Below are 21,974 nucleotides of genomic sequence, written 5' to 3' on the forward strand. Positions count from 1 at the left end.
AGCTGGCCTGGATGAAGTCCGAGGACATGTTGTTCCACTCCTCCGTGATCACAGGCTTCAGGGCATGGCTTTTGGGGTGAGAAATCTTGTTCGTCTTATCCTCAAAACACACCAACCAGTGAAGTCCAGGGGGTTCACGTCGGGTGAGGACGAAGGACAGAATTCTACCGAACAGAAGGCAGCCATGTTCTCTGTGAAGTAATCCTGCACCTTCTTGAACGTGTATGACGGGGTGCCCTCTTGGGTAAACACATAGCTGTCTCTGGGGAACATGCTGTTCAATCATGGCTAGTCATGAAACCTAAGGACCTTGGAGTGGACGTCCGTGTTGACTTTCTCGTCGGTCTTGAAGAAGTATGGAGACATGTTGCTGCCGTCGGACGCCAGGGCGCCAAGGACCATAACCTGAGCTGGATGTTAGGTCCTGAATGCTTCCTTGATCTTAACTCTTCATTCAGCCAAGAAGAGATAATTTCTCATATTCAGAACAGTGTTCACTTTTCGACTTGTGTGCGGTGGAGAATGCACAACCTCTGGAGTTTTGCTTTTTGCTCAGACATTTTTGATACCACAAAAATAAAACAAACATCAAACTGCAGCTTTTTGTCAGTTCTTTCGAATGAACCAAGTAAAAAATTGTCAGACTTTTAAAACTAAAAGCTAAACGGCTTCGATGAGGATTCTAATTTTTGAGTCCTGAGTCTGTATACAATCCAATATTTCATGGACATATTTGAGACAATTTTAGGCTTTGTATTCAAATTTGTTTCTCGAGTTAAGATGCTCAATTTTTTTAGGTAGAGTGTATAATCTTATTTGATTTTAGATACTTACATTGTCCCCAATATGGCTTTTCAAATAAAATATATCCATTTCTCATTTTTTTTTTAAATTCTGATGATCAATTTTGACTAGTTAAAGTTGCAATTTGTACGTACTCAAATAACAATAATGGATTGATATAAATTAAAAATAATTTGTGGAAAGAAAAAAATGTAATCCACACTCAATTGTTATACAAATCAATCAAGCTTCCCTTTTTATTGATGGCTCACATATGTGTGAATAAATACCTATTTAGTTTCTTTTATAACGAGTTATTTTGGCAATCCAATTAGATATTAATGTATGCAATAATGTATTCACAGATAGATATTAATCTGTTGTGTACATATTTGCCTGAACGTAAAATAAATTAATGTAAATCTGCACAAACAAAAAGTTACATTTATAAATGTATGTTTTATCTATTTTTTTTTTTAACAAAAAGTAAAAAAAACCACCAACAATAATCGAAAAATCCCTTCATTGTCAAAGGGTTAAATGCTTTTTTTCTGCATACATTTGCAATGCATATTTTCATGATATTTGCTTTAAATTCTCGATAAAGACTCTTTATCTTTTATTACATATTAATCAATTATTTATCTTCTACCTAAATTGTTTATGCGAAATCTCAATCAATTTTATTTATACAAAAAAAAAATATTTATATGAATCAAGGAAGCAAATCGGATTTTTATCTTTATTGTAGTGATGGAACAATTTTAAAATATCCTGAAGCCGTTTCTAATTCTTTAATATTTTAAATAATTGTTAAAAAAATACCATTTTACTATCAGGGCGTCAACAAATAAAAAATAAATTTCTAATATAACATTTTTTGAAAACAAAAATTAAATATTAAATTTTTTAGAAAAAAATTCAAAAAAATTAAATTTTTTGGAAAATAAATTTGAAAAATTAAATAAAATTTCAAATATTAAATTTTTCTAGTAAAAAGCAAAATTCCTTTTTTTCATAACTTAGAAAAGTAATCAATAGTTAAATACCAATAATAAATAAGAATCAGAATAGCAAATTAAACATTATTATCTCGATGACGATCCTGATTCTGTAAAAACACCCGATTCTCTGATTTTCGATTCCAATTAATCGTCACACCACTACTTAATTGTGTACTTTTTTCTATAACTGTGACATACCTATATACATTCAAGGCTTGTTTTACCGTGGGAGAGATAAATCTACAAGGCTCTTTACATTCTTTTTTTAAATTTAAATTTAACTTTGAGTCTTGTTTTTTTTTGCTTTGAAAATAATTTCGTTTTTACGTTAATGTGAAGGACCTAGGACCTGGACTTCCCAATGCATATGGTTAGAGTGGTAAAATTTAGGTACTTTTAACAGAAAAAATGACAATTTGAAGAATGTTTTACAGAGGAGCACCTTTGTTGTCATGACATTTGATTAGATTCGCTGTTAGTATCTATGATAACAAGTAAATTGACACGATGCCCACTCCTTATCTAGCAGGGACAACGAATCAATTTGATGTGGATTCTCAATTCTACTTTGAACCCAACAGGACCTACATTTATAACTCCTCAACCAATCTTTAGTGTTACTTTCCATCCTTCACGATATCAAGCACTAGTGGTTGCTTAATACTTATATCTTATCTCCTCATGAATGACAGAATAATCATAACAACTTTACGAAATAAAATAAAACACTATTCCTACTGCCAACTACTACCAATTTCATTCGTGAGTAAAAGTGTAAGATTGACAACTTTAGCCATAGCCGTAAGTAATTCAAAATAGCATTAATTTCTGTGTATCTCAACGACATAAATGTTGAAACAAAAGGGTTTATATTTATATGCCACAGCATTAATATATAATAATGGTTAGTGGAAGGGAAAAATCGTATTTTTTCTCAAATCATTGCAGGGAAAGAGGTCATGACTCACATAAAATGCATTCCTCCTAATGAAAGTCATCTTGCATGATGTCAAAAAAATAAAAATAAGCATAGACCAGCTTCAAAATTGGTTAAAAGCAACTTAACCTAAGGGAAAGGATAATTTCAACATCAGGAGTAATTCTTTTCATAAATAAATCTTGTAGATTATAATACAATCTGGATAAACTTCTTTTTGATTAAAACCTAACTTAAAAATAAATAACATTTTCTTAAATAACTTTTTGAAATTTCTGTTATATTGAATATCCAAAGAATATATGAATGATTAGAAAATATCAAAGGGTAGTACCAATCTTCAAAAGTAAAATACTTTTTAGGTGAAAAAGTGATCTCAAGTGCGAAATAAGTTTATAATTTGTACCTAACTAAACTGTGATACGTCAGTCTCAAAGTGTAGTCCGTACAGTATTGTGGATTTTGCGTACTGTCCAACAAAATGTATCTTAAAACAGTTGAAAAATTGGAATGACATCATTGTTAGTTTAATTAGGGGTACTAGACTCTTCACTATAACGTAAAAAAATGAAGGAATGGAGCTCAGTACACAACGTGTATTGGAGAAGTTAGTCTCTTGAACTCTATGTGAGTAAGTTCCTAGAGCATGATATATACATAGATGAAAATAATATGATAATGTAAGAGGGTGTTGTTTTTTGTAATTGCTAGCTGAATAGTTGCTTTTTATTTTCTAAAGCTGTTATCATTATCATGTTTCTTTTGAATAGAGAAAAAGTACAAAGAGAGTACAAACTAATAACTGGCGCATGGCTCATGAGAGACGGAGCCTAACGTTGAAGATTTGTTGTGGAGCTATACATACACGTAAATTCTTGTTGGACTCTGAGTAGAATCGATAATCGACATTGAAATAATTCCTGCCTATATTACCTTACTCCATAAGGATCTGTCTTTATTTTCTTCATCTCACAGCTGCTTGCAGCTGATCATCATAAACGCCATGATAACTAAGTTGCTCTAATCCCAAGTATTCTTTAAGTTATCAGAATTACGTCATTTATTTTTGGTTTCTTTTATTTTTAAATATCGGCAGGACATATTGTATGCATCAATTGCCCTGGGTACAACTACTTACCAAATACGTTGAGTCAACTATCCTATGGAACAAAGCAGAAGTAAGGGGGGATGTATTTGGTTTAAAACCGCCCTTAAATGGCATACAATAGACATTTTTTTCTTATTAGTTATCACATAGAGACACCATTTATTGGATGTTGACTCTGTCGTTCGAAAAAGGAAAAAGGCTTCAAAACAGTTTCATCTCATTCCATAAATGGGATATTCATAACCTAGCAACGTTCAGGACTCTTAAAATAAGAGGAACACAGCAGATTAAAAAACATTTCATATAGTATATTATTATATATTGCTTGTAATTGCTTTTGTAATATAGGTATTTATTTATTTTCTAGAGTACCTACATATGTTAGTAGCTGGAGAAACAGTCTCACATTATGTTATTTTCTTAAATGTATATAAACATCTTCATTCCTTGTTTTAATGCTGTACATGTATGTAATGGTAGAACAGGGATCCAATGGATCATATGAAGTAAATAAGTCTTATCATTTGACATTCTATACCTACACACACAACAATCAAATGAGATGTTTATACTCGTAAACTCTAGGTACATACAAATAAAAAATAAACAAAAAATGACAACATCTTGAGTTCTATAATAAATCTTAATAAACACACATCATATTTTATATCAAATATAAGGATAAATATATAACAACACCATGTACAATATACACACATACTAGTGTTGGGGTTCGGTCCGGAAATTCTTGACCGGTCTGAGATCGTTATATTTTTTGTTGGACGGAATTAGTTCGACCCAACGAAAAAGCTCCGTCTGGACCAGTCTCATATAAAAATTCGGTATAGATCGGTCCAAATGAAAAATTTGGTCTAGACCGATTTTACAGATAACTTGTTTATAACATGACATCATATGTTTTTTTTTTCAAGTACAATGACGTTATACAAAGTTTAAACAGAGAGAGCTCAGATTAATTTTGATCCCGCCGTCTCTAAAATGTATAGAGTATTTGTTTCAGAACTTATTGTGTACTTTTGAGATTTTTTTGAATGACAGATGATCTAGAAAAAAAAAAGGTCTCTCATAATATATGAGACCGAAAAGAAATCAGTCAATAAATTGTGACCGAAAAAAAAATTGGTCCATAAATTGAGACCGAATCAAAATCGGATTTCGCCGTCTCTTACATATATCTATACAATATTTGTTTTAGAACTTATCGTTTACTTTTGAGATTTTTTTGAATGACAGTTGATCTAGAAAAAAAAATAATAATGTCTCATAATATATAAGACCGAAAAAAATCGGTTCATAAAGTGAGACCAAACCACCAAAATCGGTCCATAAAGTGAGACTGAAAAATCGGTGCAAATCGGAAAAACCACTTACGACCGAACTGAAAAAAATATTAAAATCGGTGCTGGATCGAGTCTCAACACTAGTACTTACCTATTAGGGTTTCTTTCTCGACATATGCTTTCTTGGGACTTTTCCGGGTTTTACGCATACAGAGAACTCCAGGGAATTATTTTGTTTTACTGGAATTTCCACATTTAACTATTTCATTATATCAGTTTATTTTAATAATAAAGCAAGTTTGTCAATGTAGATGTTTGCCAGTATATTACTTTGAGTGTTACTTCTTGATCTAAAAAGTAACAATATGCGTAGCTAAAGGTTAGCGCCTCATATTAAAAAATAAAATAAAAGGAGAGTACATGTCTAGTATTGTAAATCTTAAGCAATTTTGCCAGTTTTGTTGTTGTTGTTGGCAATCTGAGTAGTGTTTTTATTTCCTAATTTGGACATCAATTATGATAATTCTTTCATTCTTGAGGAGTGAACAACTGTGTATTGAGGGACTGCATGTAATTGTGATCATCATGAACGGAGAGTAACATTGAGGATTGGTTAGGACGTTATCTTCTGTATTAATAAGTAAATCTTTAATATTCAAACACAGTTTGTCTGTGGTTTGACGCCTAATAATTCTAAGCAAGGCCAAGTACTACCGTTAGTGATATATAATCCATTAATGTTGTTTCATATCTACAGAAAAGATCCATATTTGAAGCAGTACTGAAAATCCAGATCCCCATATATATGGGTACATAAATTTCATGAATGTACACGAGTCAAAATCTGTATTTTACAATTTTACAGTCCCTATTTCTATCAATCCTCACTTACTCACTAATTTTTTTATTCTCATGGAAGAATTGGATAGCATAATTCAACCTTTGGACCTTAACAAACCAAATCAAGCACTATTTGTGATAATAGTAATACAGAGCATATGGTTAAGACTAGCTTAAAATATATTATTTCTTTTTAGCTTTAGAAAGAAATAACAGTTTTGCCAGGATTTGTAGGGTTTTTACATCTACAAAAAAATCCAGGGGACATTTGAAGTTACACGAAAAATCCCTTATTTAACCATTTCATAATAATAACAATTTTAATTATATAGTATTAATGAAATCAAGAGTTAAATACTTATTGCAGAAGGGCACAGTTAATTTTTTTACAAGACTTAAGCTTTTAAAATGATATAAGGGATCACTAATATATATCTCTATTTTGCCCTTAAAGCAATGTATCTGACTTTACATTGAAAATTTTGCAGATATGGTAGATCATTTTACCCAACATGGGAAGCATTAGTGATACATACTATTTTATGATCTAAAAGTATGTATAAAAGTGAAGTATGTACATAAATTTTACAGTTTGTATTATTTACAAACGGGTTCACATAATTTAAAAAAAAATTACCGGTATTTCACTCAACGGCAATTTCCCGGAAAATAATATGTAAGATTGGTGAGTCGTGGTATAATATCTTACTCCTCAAAGTGTATTTTTGAACATCCTTCATAAATATAATATGAAGAACAAAAATAACGATAGTAAAAAAGGCGCTTCCTCCCTCCCCAAAGGCCTCCCTAGGGGTAAATATAATTTTGTTTATCTAACCGAATGTACATATGTATTTATGTAAAAGAAGGAAGAAGGGGTACATTATATATATACAATAAAAGAATATATATAAGAATATAGGCCAAATGACTGAATCACATAAATAAATCTATATTTTAATTATAATCTCTATTTTCTGACAAATAATATCATTATATAAATACTATTTGTGAGCTCTTGCACGTTGTTACCTTTATTAAAATAAAAAAAGCCCCAAAATTAGTGGGCAAATTCATCCCAATTATGTAATTAATTATTATTCAGTAATATGCTAATTGCCACATATGTTTATGACTAACTTTTGAATCAAAAGTTAGCAATTCAACAACTTTCTACACTTTTTGTTCAATATGTCCGTCATCATTCTGAATGATGGTTTCAATACGGGGACGAATAGTAGCACAGTTGGGCTTGGTGAAGTCCAAGGACAAGTTGTTTTACTCCTCTGTGATCACGGCCTTTAGGGCATCGGCATTCGGGTGATAAGACTTGTTGTTCTTGCCCTCAAAAACGCACCAAATAGCGAAGTCAAGGGGGTTCACGTCGTTTGAGGACCAAGGTAGCCATGTTCTCCCTGCATAAATTCTGCACCTTCTTGGACGTGTGTTCCGTGGCGCCATATTGGGTAAACACATAATTTTCCTTCGGTAATGTGCTCTTCAACCATGGGAAGATATGGAAGCTGAGGACCTTTAAATGGACGTCTGTGTTGACATTCTCGTTGACCTTGAAGAAGTAGGAATGCCTCTTGCTGCCGTCACACGCCACGACACCGAGGACCATGACCTACGTTGGATGTCCTGAAGGTTCCCTTGACTTGAAGTCTTCTTTCAGTGAAGAAGCGATCATTTCTCCTGTTCAGAACAGTGTCTACTTTGAAGATCTTCTTATCGGAGATCGACTTGTGCGCAGAGGAAATCACAAACTCTATTACGTTTTGCTTGTTGTTTGAACATTTTTATCGCTTTATGTCAGTTCTTTCAAATGTCTTTTTCATAAATTCACAGAGTAGTAAATTATTCTATACTCAGGAATATAATTTCTTGTTTATCCCTTGTCGTTTATATAATATCGGCCATTTTATTATTTCTACGAATAAATTTTGGCTATTTTCTCATAGAAATAATATAATAATTACTCTTTTAATCAAATATTACTAAGCAATATTATAATACAGTATCGAATAAAATGCTATGTTGATTTTAATAATATGTAATTTATTTTAAAAATGGTGAAGAAATAACATGACAATGATAGTTTGCGAGTATATAAGATATAAATAGCGGTTGGTATGGTTGACTTATTTGAGAACTACAAGATGATTTCGGGCTTTCCCCCGCCTTCTTTTGGGAGGAAAGGTTGTGTGATACAAGACAGATAATGACGTGCTAGATGTTAAGGAATCCATGTTATATCCTAGCTGTAACGGGTACAAACAAGATTGTACAACAAACAAGTAGAAATGTGCGTATTTTCACATCTTTTATAGTATTATATTCATTCTATGGTACATTTTGTTTAAGTCGTCATCTTCTAAAGATCATGGTGCATCGTCTAAGGTCATACTTTTTACTACTCTAGAAATATTAAAAAGTACACGTATGCATAATATGGTTGTGCATCCTGTGGATGAAACGAAGATGAGAGAGAGAGAGCGTTTCTTTTATAAAAGATGATTAATTGTCGTCAAAAACGTAACAACAACTACAGCCTATGCTTGCTTCATATTTATTTAATACAATTTCAACTCTTTTTTATTCTCGATATGAGGCAATAACTATTATGTATAATGGGTATGTATGTTGAATAAAAGAATGAAGAGGAGGGTAAAGAGGAGAACAAAACAAGGCATTTAATGTCTAACTCATTTAAATGCATGTTTTTATACGGAATGAATTAATAAATTCACATTTTCAAAGGATCTAATTAAAAAGCAGAGGGCAGAGAGAGAAAAGGAAGGAAATAACTTCCTTTAATTTAGGGGAAATATATATTACACATGTATGTATAAAAGAGGCAGAGCCAATCTGTTTAAGACTAAAATTTATTTGTTTCATGCCCATTAAATAAATGAAACAAACACTTTTGCAGAATAATTAAGAAATTTACATTTGGATATTTAACTATTGCTTTCGTTCCTGAATGAAATTATATGTACATATTTATTATATTTGAGGAGACTAAATCAACTTTACAACCTTTTCTTAAAAAAATAAACAGAGAAAAAAGGGCCAAATATCAATTGCTACGTGTTAGCTAATTATTATTATTCAATATGTATCGGTAATTCTTCACAGCTTAATGAGTCGTAAGTGTTGTTTACTTACCGGGTGTAGAAAAAGTAATCAGACCTTCTAAAAAAATCACTTTTGAATAGCTTTTATTGATTAAATCTTTAAAGTTCTGATTATTTTTGAATATCTTAGATTCTAAGCCTTTGATTGATGTACATGTTGTAAATAAAAGTTCTGTATATGTCGTGATGGAGGCAAGAAGAGCCATCAAAGGCAATTTAATCCGTGCCGGAAGGATATTATAAAATAAATTTGCTATGTACAATATCGGCTTGATCAATTATGAGTATTTTAATGAGTACTTAGAGGTAGGTCTAAGTACTTTTCTACACCTGTATTATTATTTTGTAAACAAAGCGAAAGAGAGATGCACCGTCTTGCAGCAGAATAATACAACTCCTTGAATGATTACATTTACACATTTTCTGAAAAATAAAGTTTTTTGGATACAAATTTCAAAAATCCATTTTTTGGACAAAAAATTGAGAAATTAAATTAAATTTGAAATATTAAATTTTTTTGAGGAAAATTTCAAAAATTCATCTAAAATATAAAAAAAATCCTTAATACGGGGGACTACAGCTCCTCCATCCCTCCCCCTGCGGACACCCCTATAATTAGCTTAGAGTTAGCTAACTACCAACTGAGTTTGGGCATTTCCTCTTTGTTTTTTATCGACTTGTGTGCGGAGGAGATCGCACAGTTTCTCCCTTTTTCCTTGTTGATCATACATTTTTGATCGCACAAAAACAAAACAAATATTTACAGGGCGGGACTCAAAAATTAGGAAAATTTAAAAACTGTTTTCACTTATACACATTTTCATTTTTTGCCATTTTTATGACAAACTTTTTCAAGCAAAAGTTGGTAATTCAACAATTTTCTATACTTTTCATTCAATATGCCCCCTTCATTCTAAACTATGGCTTCAATTTGGGAACAAACAGAAGTACATCTGGCCTTGATGAAGTCTGAAGGAGGACAAATTGTTCCTCTCCTCCGTGATCACGGCCTTTAGGGCATCGACATTAGGATGAGATGTCTTCTTCGTCTTTCCTTCCAAGACATACAAAAAAAGGATGTTCTGGGGGTTCATGTGGGGGGGAGGACGAAGGAAATAATTATGCAGCCAGAAGGTAGCTATGTTCTCCTTGCAGGAATTTTGCACGTTCTTGGAAGTGTGTCTTGGGTAAACACATGGCTGTCCCTCGGGAACGTGCTCTTCAAACATGGCAAGACTGGGTACCTGAAGACCTTATAGTAGACGTCGGTATTGAAGAATCCCCTCGACCTGAGCTCTTGATTCAACTAAAAAGCAATCATTTTTCCGGTTCAGAACAGCGTCCACAGTAAAGATATTCTTGTCAGAGATGTACTTGTGCGCGGAGGATATCGGACACTTTTTCCCTTTTTGCTAGTTGCTCACACATTTTGATACCACAAAAACAAAATAAATACTAAATTGTAGCTTTTTGTCAGCTCTTTCGAATGGTGTCAAGTACAAAATTGTCAAGTTTTTAGATCTGAGGCTAGAAGACCTCAAAGAGGGATTCTAATTTTTGAGTCCTCGCCCTATATATACATATGAACCATGATATGACAAGGGAAAATAATATGCAAAAACTGGAAAAGATTCTTTAAAAACCTTGCTTATAATTATGGGAAGATGTATATAAAATATGTCTTGAAAAGTTGAATCGGCTTTTTCTACCTTTGAATAAGGTTATTTACTTTTTAAACTTTTATCATTTTTATTGAAATCTTGAGAAGGGGAAGTAATAGCTTGTGGGTATTCTAATGAAAGACGGAGAGTAATAATGAGGGTTTACTCAAGTGTAATTAGTGTACATCCTTGTTGGACTCAGATTAGAATTGAGGATCAACATTGTAGTAATTCCAGTTTCAATGTGCTTGCTATATACGGAGTGGAATTTGATTATATTTCATTCCTTTCACTGATGATTTAATAAAACGTCATGACAGCTAAGCTGCTCTCTTCCTAAATATTCTTTAAATTGCCAGGGTGACTACATTCACTTTTGGGTTCTTTTATTTTCATATACTGACAGGATATATTTTATTCATTACTAATTATGCCTTCATATGAATCAAGAAAATACATAAGTAATTTTACATAAATAACACATGTCAACAGTAACAAAAGCTTTTAAGTGCCATATTCAATTCCAGCAGTACTTGACGTACTGATTACGAATCTTTAATTAGTGTTTTTACATGTAAAGGGTTTTTCAATAGAGAAGCTCACATTTTACGTTGATAGGTTTCGAAAACGACGTCATATTTGTTATTCTTTCTTTGACAGCTGTGCTCAGAAATAATTGTAGTTTCATCGTTGAGCAGTACACACTCGAGCAACGCTTGCAAATTATTAAAATTTATTACAAAAATGGTGAGTCTTTGATACAAACTTTAAGAGCGTTAACGCCAATTTATGGTCAACGTAATCGACCTGCAAAATCAACAATTCAACGTTTGGTGAAAAAATTTGAGTCCACATACACGCTACATAATGTTACATAATGCTAGTGAGACAAAGAAATGCACGAAGTGTCAAAAAAATTGCTGCCACAAGCGCATCAATTCAAGATGACCCAAATTTGTCTCTTACGCGCCGTTCTCAATCGTTGGGTATCTCTGTGACAACGTTGCGGCGAATTTTGTGAAAAGATCTTGGCCTACACCCGTATAAGATCAAGTTGACACAAGAACTGAAGCCGCTTGACCACTTCAAACGTCGGGAATTCGTAAAATGGGCAGAAGGAAAATTCGAAAATGATCCTAATTTTCAACGTAAAATCATCTTCAGCGATGAGGCACATTTTTGGCTCAATGGCTGTGTTAACAAGCAAAATATGCGCTATTGGGCCGGAAAATCCCACACGTGATTCATGAGGAGCCATTACATCCCCAAAAAGTTACTGTTTGGTGTGAATTGTATGTTGGCGGTGTCATTGAGCCGTACTTTTTAGTCAACGATGACAATCGCCACGTTACTGTGAATGGAAATCATTATATTATTTTGATAACCGAGTTTTTTTGCCCTAAATTGGAAGATATGGACTTGGACGATATTTAGTTTCAACAAGCCGGTGACACTTCACACACAGCAAATGTTTCAATCGATTAATTGAAGAGTAAGTTTGGTGATTGTCTTATCTCCAGAAATGGACCAGTCAATTGGCCGCCTCGCTCGTGCGATATTTTATCAGGTTTTCAAGAATTTTTGATTTGTACTTTTTGTAATGTAACTATTATTAAAATACGGCTGTGCTATTCCTTTTCATATAAACACCTTAAAATAAGATGCTTTTTTAAATTTTAAATTGCATTTTCTCATAATTAAATGATTGCATATAAGATATAACCCTATTTATAATTTGAAAGTAATATTTAATTTACTTATTTTCATGGCGATACTTGAATTTTAAGTTGGCTTAAAGCTATAAAAGGGTAAACAATGACATACTCAAAAATAAATATATATAGAAAATTAGGTTAGATACGAAAAATCTAATTCCAGATATATGTAATCCGCGCTTCAATGAATACTTTAAGTGAATATAAGAGTTAAAAGATTTTTGAAAAAGTAAAAGATAGTAATTAACAATCACTTTCATTTCCTTTTGGTATTTAAAATTAAAGTGTAATTCATTACTACGTACTTGTAGCCAATTTTATAGCTCAGAAGCTCCGAATTCCAATTGGAGATGGGTGGGGAGGTCCAGAGGACTCGCAATTCTGTTGAGCTCTTTGAAAGGACTTCTACATTCCTTGGAGGACTTCCAGGGGGTTCTTCCTGTGTTCGAATGATGACAGCATGACTCTCCGAACTGATTCCGTGTCGATTCTCTGCCAGAACGTTAAACTTGTACTTTGTTCCTGGAAAAGATGAAAAAATAGGATTAATAATTCAATTCGATTTTGTTTATTTTTCTTTCCCTGCAGAAAAACCTCATGAATTAAGGGATCCACGATGTGCTCCATGATCTTTATATAAAACATAACATATCAAAATTTAACCATAGTTAAGTGATAGTTAGGGATGAGATTTATATAAGAGTGCAAGGAGAATGAGGGAGCAAGAAATATGGTATTACTGAATTAAGCATATTGTTAATATCACTCTTATATGAATTTGTGTATGGGGGGGTTTGGATTTTTTTCAAAAAAATCAAAAAAAAAAATTATTTGAACAAATGCGTCAAAAATCCAAAAGTATTCATAAGAAATTAATTTTGTTGAAAAAAATTAAAGAAATTAAATTAAAAGATTTTAAAAAGGATCTCGACATTTTCGAGTTATTCAGTTAATGAACACTTTGAAGTGTCACTAAAGTAGAGGTCACATTGTGTGAAAGAAGTTGGGAATTTGGCTCTTATGGAGTAGTGGAACAGAGGGAGGGGTTGAGTTCTTTCGGAGTTCATCCGTTGAATAAGGGATGAGGCCGAAGGAGATCATATTTAATTATGACAGGCATTAAAAATTTTTCTTATATCCACCATGACAGTACAATTACTTTCAGGAATACTTTGCACGGGAGTCGTAGTGTGCAAAGATTCTTCTCCTCTGTCAATTTATTCTTCACTTCCCTTCGATTAATATACTGAAGGTATATCCTATTTATTGAAAGGTTGGGATAATTGAATTACAAGGTTCCCCTGTCGCTGTCTCAAATTTCGAGATAGAAGGAGAAAGCATGACGTGTAGGCAAATTATAAAACTAAGTATTAGAGGGATACAATTTTGATAGGGTGTAAGGCTTAAGTCCTTTTTATTTGTTGGTCCCATTTTGACATCCAATTGTTTATTATTTTTCTTAATATTAATGAAAAAAAAAAAAAGTTTTAATTTTGTTATGAAATTTGGTTGTATGAGCTTCTCCCAAAATGGCTGACATCAACAATACGGACTTCACATGAAAACCCTCTATTGTTGCGAACTTTGCAAAAAACAGAGAGGTCTTAATATCACTTCTACATACTGAGTTACGAATAGAGATGTTAAAATGCGCGCATTTTTAAGGGTGCGTGGATACAATTGTATTCTTGCACGTCTAAAAAGGCGTACATTTTAACACCCCAAGTAATATGGCAAGGAGTAGTGATGGTACGATTATAAAAAAAAATCTTTTGTGATTCTAGTAAAAATTCCTGATGCCGATTCCAATTCTTTAATATTTTAAATAATAGATAAAAAAAAATGATATAAATTTCTAAGAATTACCATTGATGAAATAAATCCCCTTTATTCTCTGTCCGGCGATCTTTTTCTAATTCGAATTTTCCCAGGGCGAGTAATCCTGCGGCAAACTTTTGATACACAAATTTTGTAAAAGCGAGCTTTCCTAGATGTCTTTATAAAACTTATTCCCCTGATATAACAATATCTGCACTCACCGCATATATTTTGTTCACGTTTAGTTTGTATTCAATGTGTTTCATTTCAGTTTTTGAGCATTTTTGATCATAAATTATTTTATTACAATATTTATAAATTTATAAGACTCAAGTAACAAATTTAGATGGTCGTTTTTTATATCTAGATGGATACATTTCATGATTTTTTATTCCTAATATAGAAAAGTAATAAACAATGATACATAAAAATCGGAATTTCAAGTGAAACATAAGTCTCATATTGGGACGATTCCATTAATCGTCCCATCATTATGTGTCTACTACTCCCACAAATATAGGATCTTTTGAAATGTTCTAATAAATATGTCTTTTTTTGAGTACATGCTCTATAGATATACAATTTATGAAGGGTATTTTATTGAGATTTAACAAGATGTCAGACTTGATGGAGGGCCTTCTTCTCTCTCCTTCCCTATTTCCCACTATGCATACTCACACATATGTATTTATATAAAGGTATAATAGTGTAGTATGCATTGTTTATAGACACATTGAATATAATATTGGATTTATTTTTGTTTTTTGACTCAAAAATTTTTTTTTTGGTAAGGATGAAAAAAATTTACGATTATATAGAGGTAAAATTTTTTTCTAAAGAAGAAAAAACATAATTCGGAAAAATTATGCAGCACAACGGTAACCCAAACCATACGCCCATGGCAATAAATGAGTAGCTCAAGAACATGCACTTCGACCTCAACCAATAGAGCATCTTTATCAATGGGCAAAACTTGTAAATGGAGTAATTCAGAAATTTTTGGGGGTAAAGGGATTACTACTTCCTAGTGATAAATGAAATGACTAAATATACAACAGGCCACTACACCAGTAGGAGGTGGGCTGGAGCCCTTACTACAAAAAAATAATAATAAAAAGAAAATAAAAAAAATATGAGTTTTGCTTTTTACTTTAAACTTTTTTGATCAGGATGAAAAAATTTTACCCGAGATATGAGATCAAAATTTAATTTTTGTAAATAGCTATGGATTTTTGAATTTTTTCCCTATAATATATGTTTTTGTAAATAACTGTAAATTTTTGAGATTTTGTTCCAAAAAGAAATGAAATTTTGAAATTCTGTTACAAAATTTTTTAATTTTTTGATTGTTTATCAAAAAATTCAAAAAACCAAGCCCTCCCTCAAAATATAATTCTGCTGACGTCCCTGCTCTAGTTTGGGGGAAATTAATTCTTTTGGGGTAATACTAAAAAAAAGTTACCCAACCTCTATCGTAATACTAATATATAATACTACGTTTTTAATTATATAGTAAAATGATAAAAAAAAAGTGATAGTTACCTGGTCTTAGATTTTGAATAATCAAATTAACAGCATCTCCTGGTGCAGTCATTTTACGCCTTTGCTTCTCACCTTTGTCTCTTTCATCTGCAACATAACATGTATACATGATTAATGAATGATAAAAATAGAAGATACTTAATTAGGTAAACAAATGCTTTAATTTATGTACGGACATGGATAATTACAAGGTTTTGATCCTGTTGTGTCTACGAGTATGTACTACTCGTATATAGTTATACAACATTTGATCTTTCATCAAGAACAGGCTTGCTTTTATACAAAACTTTAATTATAAAAGCATTAATCATTTCTTTCTTTTTAAAGCATCAAAACAAACAAAATAATTGATGTGTACATATTAACTATTGCTGACCGATTTTTTCTAGTTCGATTTTAAGTGATTTTTTCCAGTCCGATATGTACCAATATTTCAGTCCAGACGACAATCATGGACTGTACACCGTAATTGATTCCTTTTCAAATTTGTTGATCGATTTTTTCGGTCTCAATATATAAACCGATTTTCTCAATTATCATAATTTATGAGCTGTACAAATATGATTTATGCAAAACATTTAACTTGTGATATTCACAATTTTGAAACACAATGGACGTCATTAATAATGGATCTACGAGGGTCGTTTGAAAATTCTGTGCAAAGTCCAAGAAATGGTACTAGCGACACATATCGAGGTTATGTTTAGTTAGTAGCATCTCTTGAAAGAACACACACCAAATTTTAGCCAGATCGGTCTATTTCTTTCTTGATTAAACGATACTTTATAAAAAACAAACCCCTCAAGAGACTAAGAAGAAGCTTGATAAACATTATGGGGGCTCTGCACCTTCGATAAGAACAGTGTATAATTAGTTTCAAAATTTTTGGAGTGGTCATATGGGTAAAATGTTCTGGATGTCCTGTTGAGGTTATTACTCCAGAACAGAAATCATTGATAAAATCCATAATATGGTGATTGAAGAGTGACATTGCAGGAACCCTATTTCCATTAATTTTGTAACCACAACTGCTGAGGTGTGTGCTTGGGCGTTTTTCTTGTAGCTCAGTTTTCAAACTACCCAATATCGATGAATAATATGTACCTGTAATAGTTTTACTCTTTTCCAGATAGCCAATGAGAATTATTCCTTGCAATTCCAAAAGACAGTCTCCATAATCTCTCCTGCCGATTCCTCCATACAAAGGAATACAAAAGAGAAAGAAATAGACCGATCTGGCTGAAACTTGGTGTGTGTTCCTTCAAGAGATGCTACTAATTAAATATAATCTCTCAGACTTTGCATGGACTTTTCAAACGACCCTGGTATAGAATCATCCAAGAACCAGTTTTAAATGATACCAATCCATATCCAATTTTTCTTTGTGGCCGATTAAAAAACGACTTTTTCTTAAAGATCTGTCCAGAACGAACTATTTTAAGGGCCAAATTAGTTGTGTCAACTAAAAATAATAACAGTCTCAGTCCAGTCTATCAGACAGAAACACTATACTAATATGTGCGTTAGACCGGTTTGATTTTCAACTTTTTTCGAAATCGAAAAGTTGTCATATGTCATCAAAATTACCAATGCCAAATTGCAATGTCCCACAAAGGCATCTTTAGGTCGCTCATCTCCATCAAATATGTAAAAAGACAAAAACTATTTACTTAGTAAATAAAGATACTAAAAATAATTTTTTTAATTATTTTGCATTAAATAATTTTGAGAGACATTTTATTAACCTATAAAAACTATTTAGCAAGGTTTTTCTTATATAATTCTCATATGGAAGAAAAAAAGTTAGAAAAATTTGATGATCCGTGGATAACACGCATATTTTTTTTTTACATTTTCAGAAAGGAAAGATTAATTTTAAGCTTTAGAAAAAAAAAAAAAAGTTTAAGAATATTTTTTAAAAGTTAGAATAAAGTCTATCATAATTAATTAATGCAAAATAATGATTAATGCTGTATTTTATCTTTATTGACGAAATAAAGAAATTTTGTCTCCTTTCAAACTTTGAAAAAGATGTTTTGTCTAAAGATGACATCCTGGAAAAAGTAAATTTTGCATATTTATTTTTTCATACCATATGACGTCTTTTCCGTAATAAAAAATTCAAAAAATTTGAAAATCAAACCGTCGAATGTTCATATAACGAGACAAAACGAAGAACACACGGCCAAAAATTAAATAAGTAAATAAACTATTATTTGTTTACTCATGTAATTTAAAATACATTTTTAGTGCCGCCTTCTATAGGTAGGCACTATGCAGTAATTTTGTAGATACTTATGTAAACATATCCCCCCTTCCCCCTCCCACAATCAACTCTAATTAGTTTCTGTAGACCCTCCCTCCCCTCCCAATCATATAATTTTTACTTTATATTACAAAATTAAAATAAATTTTTCAAATTTTTTTTTCCAAAAAATTTAACATTGGATGAATAGCTATGGATTTTTGAAATGTTTCTCCAAAAATGTAATACTTGAAATTTTATTTTTGAATTTTTTTGAGAACAGCTGTGGATTTTTTAATTTTTTTCCAAAAATTTAATTTTTGAGAATAGATCTGAATTTTTGAATTTTTTTTTGTGTAGCTTTGAAATTAAAAAAAAAAAAATATTTAATTTTTAAAATTTTTTCAAAAATTTTAATTTTCGGATTAAAAAAAAATCTAATAAAAAGCCCCTCTCCTAAAATATAATATTACGTAAGCCCCTGCTATGCATACTAATCGGAAACATTTTAAAGTTAAAAAAAGAAACCGAAAATCAACGTTTGAAGTATGTTTAGCTCTCATTACGCTTTTATTAGCCTATGTACAAGCAGCAGTGAAGAGGGGAGTGGGATAATTAAATAAACATGGACATCGATAAGAATTACTCTCAAACATTCTTGAAATAGTCAGGTTTACCATATTAATATCCGTGTTTTCATATAGCAAAAATGTTTACAATTTAGAATCCTACTGATCGGTATAAAATTTTCTACTTGCACTATGAACATCTTTTGACTCGCATTATTATTATGGATGGGGTTTTTGTAGATACAAAACTAACATTCTATTCTCCTTTGCATTCAACAATCATGTCTCATCCCTATTCTTTTTTTGAAAATCTAACTCTTTTTAGTTAGTTTGATAATTTAATAGAGTTCATCGGTTAAGTATTCAGATATATGATATTGATCAAAGTCACGGAGAGGGGCAACAACAAAAAAATAAGACAAAATAAAAAAATTCGAAAGCCAAAAGGCTTCAAAGAATTATATAAAACTCATGTACTCCTATTTACTAATTTGTGGTATCAGTCTAGTTATGTTAAGTTTAATAAGCTTATGTTAAATTTATCATTTTTTATATATATATAACATTTATACACTAATTAGCTCTTTAGATTATTTAATATCTAAATTTAACAAAAATTATTAAACTTTGTTTCTTTCTATTGCCAATAAATTCTATTTTTATGAGGAAAGTTGGCTCAAAAAATTACTAACATTTAAATTGAGATTATAGTTAAAGGAGATACTATAGTATTATTATAGCATGGTTTGAAATTGGGGCCAAAAGTTGCATGTTGTTTTTATTTATTCATTTTTTTTTCCCTCACCAGCAAGGTTTTTATTTCAAGAATATTTTCGTTCATATAAAAAACATAATTAAACATTATAGTTTAAAATTAATATTCTTAAATATAACTTCATTATTCATTACAAAAATTAAGTAAAATGCTCATTGAAAAAAATAAAAACAAAAGCAATCAAAACTTCAATAATACAACACAAAAATATAAAACAATACATAATAGCATAAAACACCCTCTAAAGGATAATATCATCCACTAATGTGTTTTTTATTTTGTCGAATAATTAACTGTCTAAATTAGTCTTTTCATATCGTACGGAAATCTGTGGGAAGTATATTATTAAATCCGATGCATAATTCCACGTAGCCCCATTGGGGGTTGATATCTTGAAAGAGAATGTAGCATACCTTGCAGCAGCGGCTATAAGTATATATCTTATATCATTAAGATGAACAAACCGGTATACAGCAATGTTCTGCGCTATAAATGATTTATAATTACTAAGAGACGCGTTTATTGCCTTTTGTTCTTGAGAAATTTCTGTTCTTCGAGAGGAAACACCAAACAGAATATATCTTTTAATTGCCTAATAGTTATCGATAAATATTTGATTAAGCACAACACACTCCTTAATTATTGAAAGAACTGGACAGTCAACAGAAACATGGATACTATTGTTAAAAGTTCGTCCACAGTCGTTGCAAGGCCTTGAAAACTTTCACGAATTTGCCGTTATCAAGAATTGAGCCGTAAATTTCCTTCCATCATTTATCTTCAAAGGTTGTACAATCTACAATCTGCAGGATTTATCAAGGTTGGGAAGAGATATAAAATGAACGAGTATTTCCTTAGCCTCATTGAAAAGAGTAATTCTGTTTATTAATTTTAGGCACCAAGAGTCAGTGGGAGATGATATACAGCCATTCTTTGTAAAGGGAAGAAGAATTTACCTGTATCAAAAATTGGGTTGCGTTTTAGGTCATGGAGATTAAGAACATTTTCGTCCCTAGCGATTTTTTCAAGCTCACTTGGGTGTCGAAGATTCTTAAAAAAAGGTTTTTTGTTCAGGTTTTGACGAATGATGTCGATCGTGTTATTTGAATTAAAACAAGGAGTATTTTCCCAGATGATTCTCTGAGCGGTTGCCCATTCCTTTGATAGATAGAGAATGCGATTATATGAAAGGTCAGTGCCAAACATTAAATGATTAAAATCATTAGGTGCGTATAAAAAACTTGCTCCATTCCTGGCGAGGCTTAGCAATTATATCTTTAAAATTTTTGAGATAGATTTTTGGTAAAACATTAGCTACTAAGACAAGTCCTCCTCTTAATTGAGACAATGTTCTCTGTAGAACGGGGATGTAATGTTTATCGAACAATATACCAAGCTATTTATCTTACTCCATTAATGACTATTCACCTACAGAAGGGACATCAGTAGCAATATATATATATATAATCTGAGGAATCAATTTGGTATTATAAAAAGCAACTCTCCTTTGAAGATTAAATCTCCTCCAGTTGACTTTTATCCAATTAGAAGTAGCGGGTTCATTCCTTTTCCATTCAACGTCCAATATATTAACTTTGTTAACTACGGCACAGCCACCTATCTTCAAATCCGAAGAAGGATGCCAGTGACCTATAGAGAGGATATAAGACTCATTCCTGGAACCCTAGTCTTGAAAAAATAAATCAACTCTCAATATCACATCTAAAAGCTGATTAATATTCTTAAAAGAGAAGAGTGAATCAACTAGTCTCACTCTTTCCCCTATAGGCATTACTTATTTGATATTCATCTGGACGTGAATCAGCAGATTTGGTACTTTCTTTGTATTTGGAGAAGTCATTGTTTCTGAATGAATATTGTATATTAATGTTACTGCAAATATACAACTTAAATATGAAAAAAGGATTTTCTTCTATTGAAAATGATCTTTGATGTGTGCACAGGAATTATGATACAGTAAAAAAAAAGTGGATCTCTTGTCAAGACAAAACCAACACTGAGTCATATTATCAATTTAGATTAATTATAACAAAAATAAAGAAATTTCCGATTTTGATACTACATAAACTAGAACGGCCCAATATTTTAATTACTTATTTCTTTCAAATATGGACTCCATATTCTAATTTCTAGAAATTGATTAGGATATCAAGGAATGTTAGCTATACATTAATGACATAAGGCATGACGCAGTTGACTGGGGGCAATTAACTTCCTTTAAATGGATAAAATTTTTAAAATATTCATGCAAACTAATTATTCAAAATATACCTATAACAATCTTTGGACTTTAATAGTTTTAAAGGTCTTCCGAGTCTATCAGTTTGAAGATTATCTGACTCAAAGAATGATGTGGTGATGGATGACACATTAGTGACACATCTTTTGAGTTAGATCAGCATACAAGACATGCATACAACATATTATAAGTAAGTATAATATGTCTATATCAAAATTTAAAACTCTGGCCCAGCGATTTTTAAATATATGTATACATATATTACGGGCAATGTAGAAA

The 21,974-nt window shown here is 31.6% G+C and overlaps 1 protein-coding gene across 1 annotated transcript in view; it reads right to left on the reverse strand.

Annotated features, from left to right (window-relative positions):
• The window catches only part of LOC121117075 (cell adhesion molecule Dscam1-like), a 219,158-nt gene that overhangs the window by 33,182 nt on the left and 164,002 nt on the right, over nucleotides 1-21,974 (reverse strand). Inside the window, 2 exon segments of the mRNA XM_071888296.1 lie at nucleotides 12,792-13,008; nucleotides 15,847-15,933. Coding sequence (XP_071744397.1) covers nucleotides 12,792-13,008; nucleotides 15,847-15,933 — 304 coding nt within the window.

Source organism: Lepeophtheirus salmonis, chromosome 5 (genome assembly GCF_016086655.4).
Source record: "Lepeophtheirus salmonis chromosome 5, UVic_Lsal_1.4, whole genome shotgun sequence".
Classification (NCBI taxonomy): domain Eukaryota; kingdom Metazoa; phylum Arthropoda; class Copepoda; order Siphonostomatoida; family Caligidae; genus Lepeophtheirus; species Lepeophtheirus salmonis.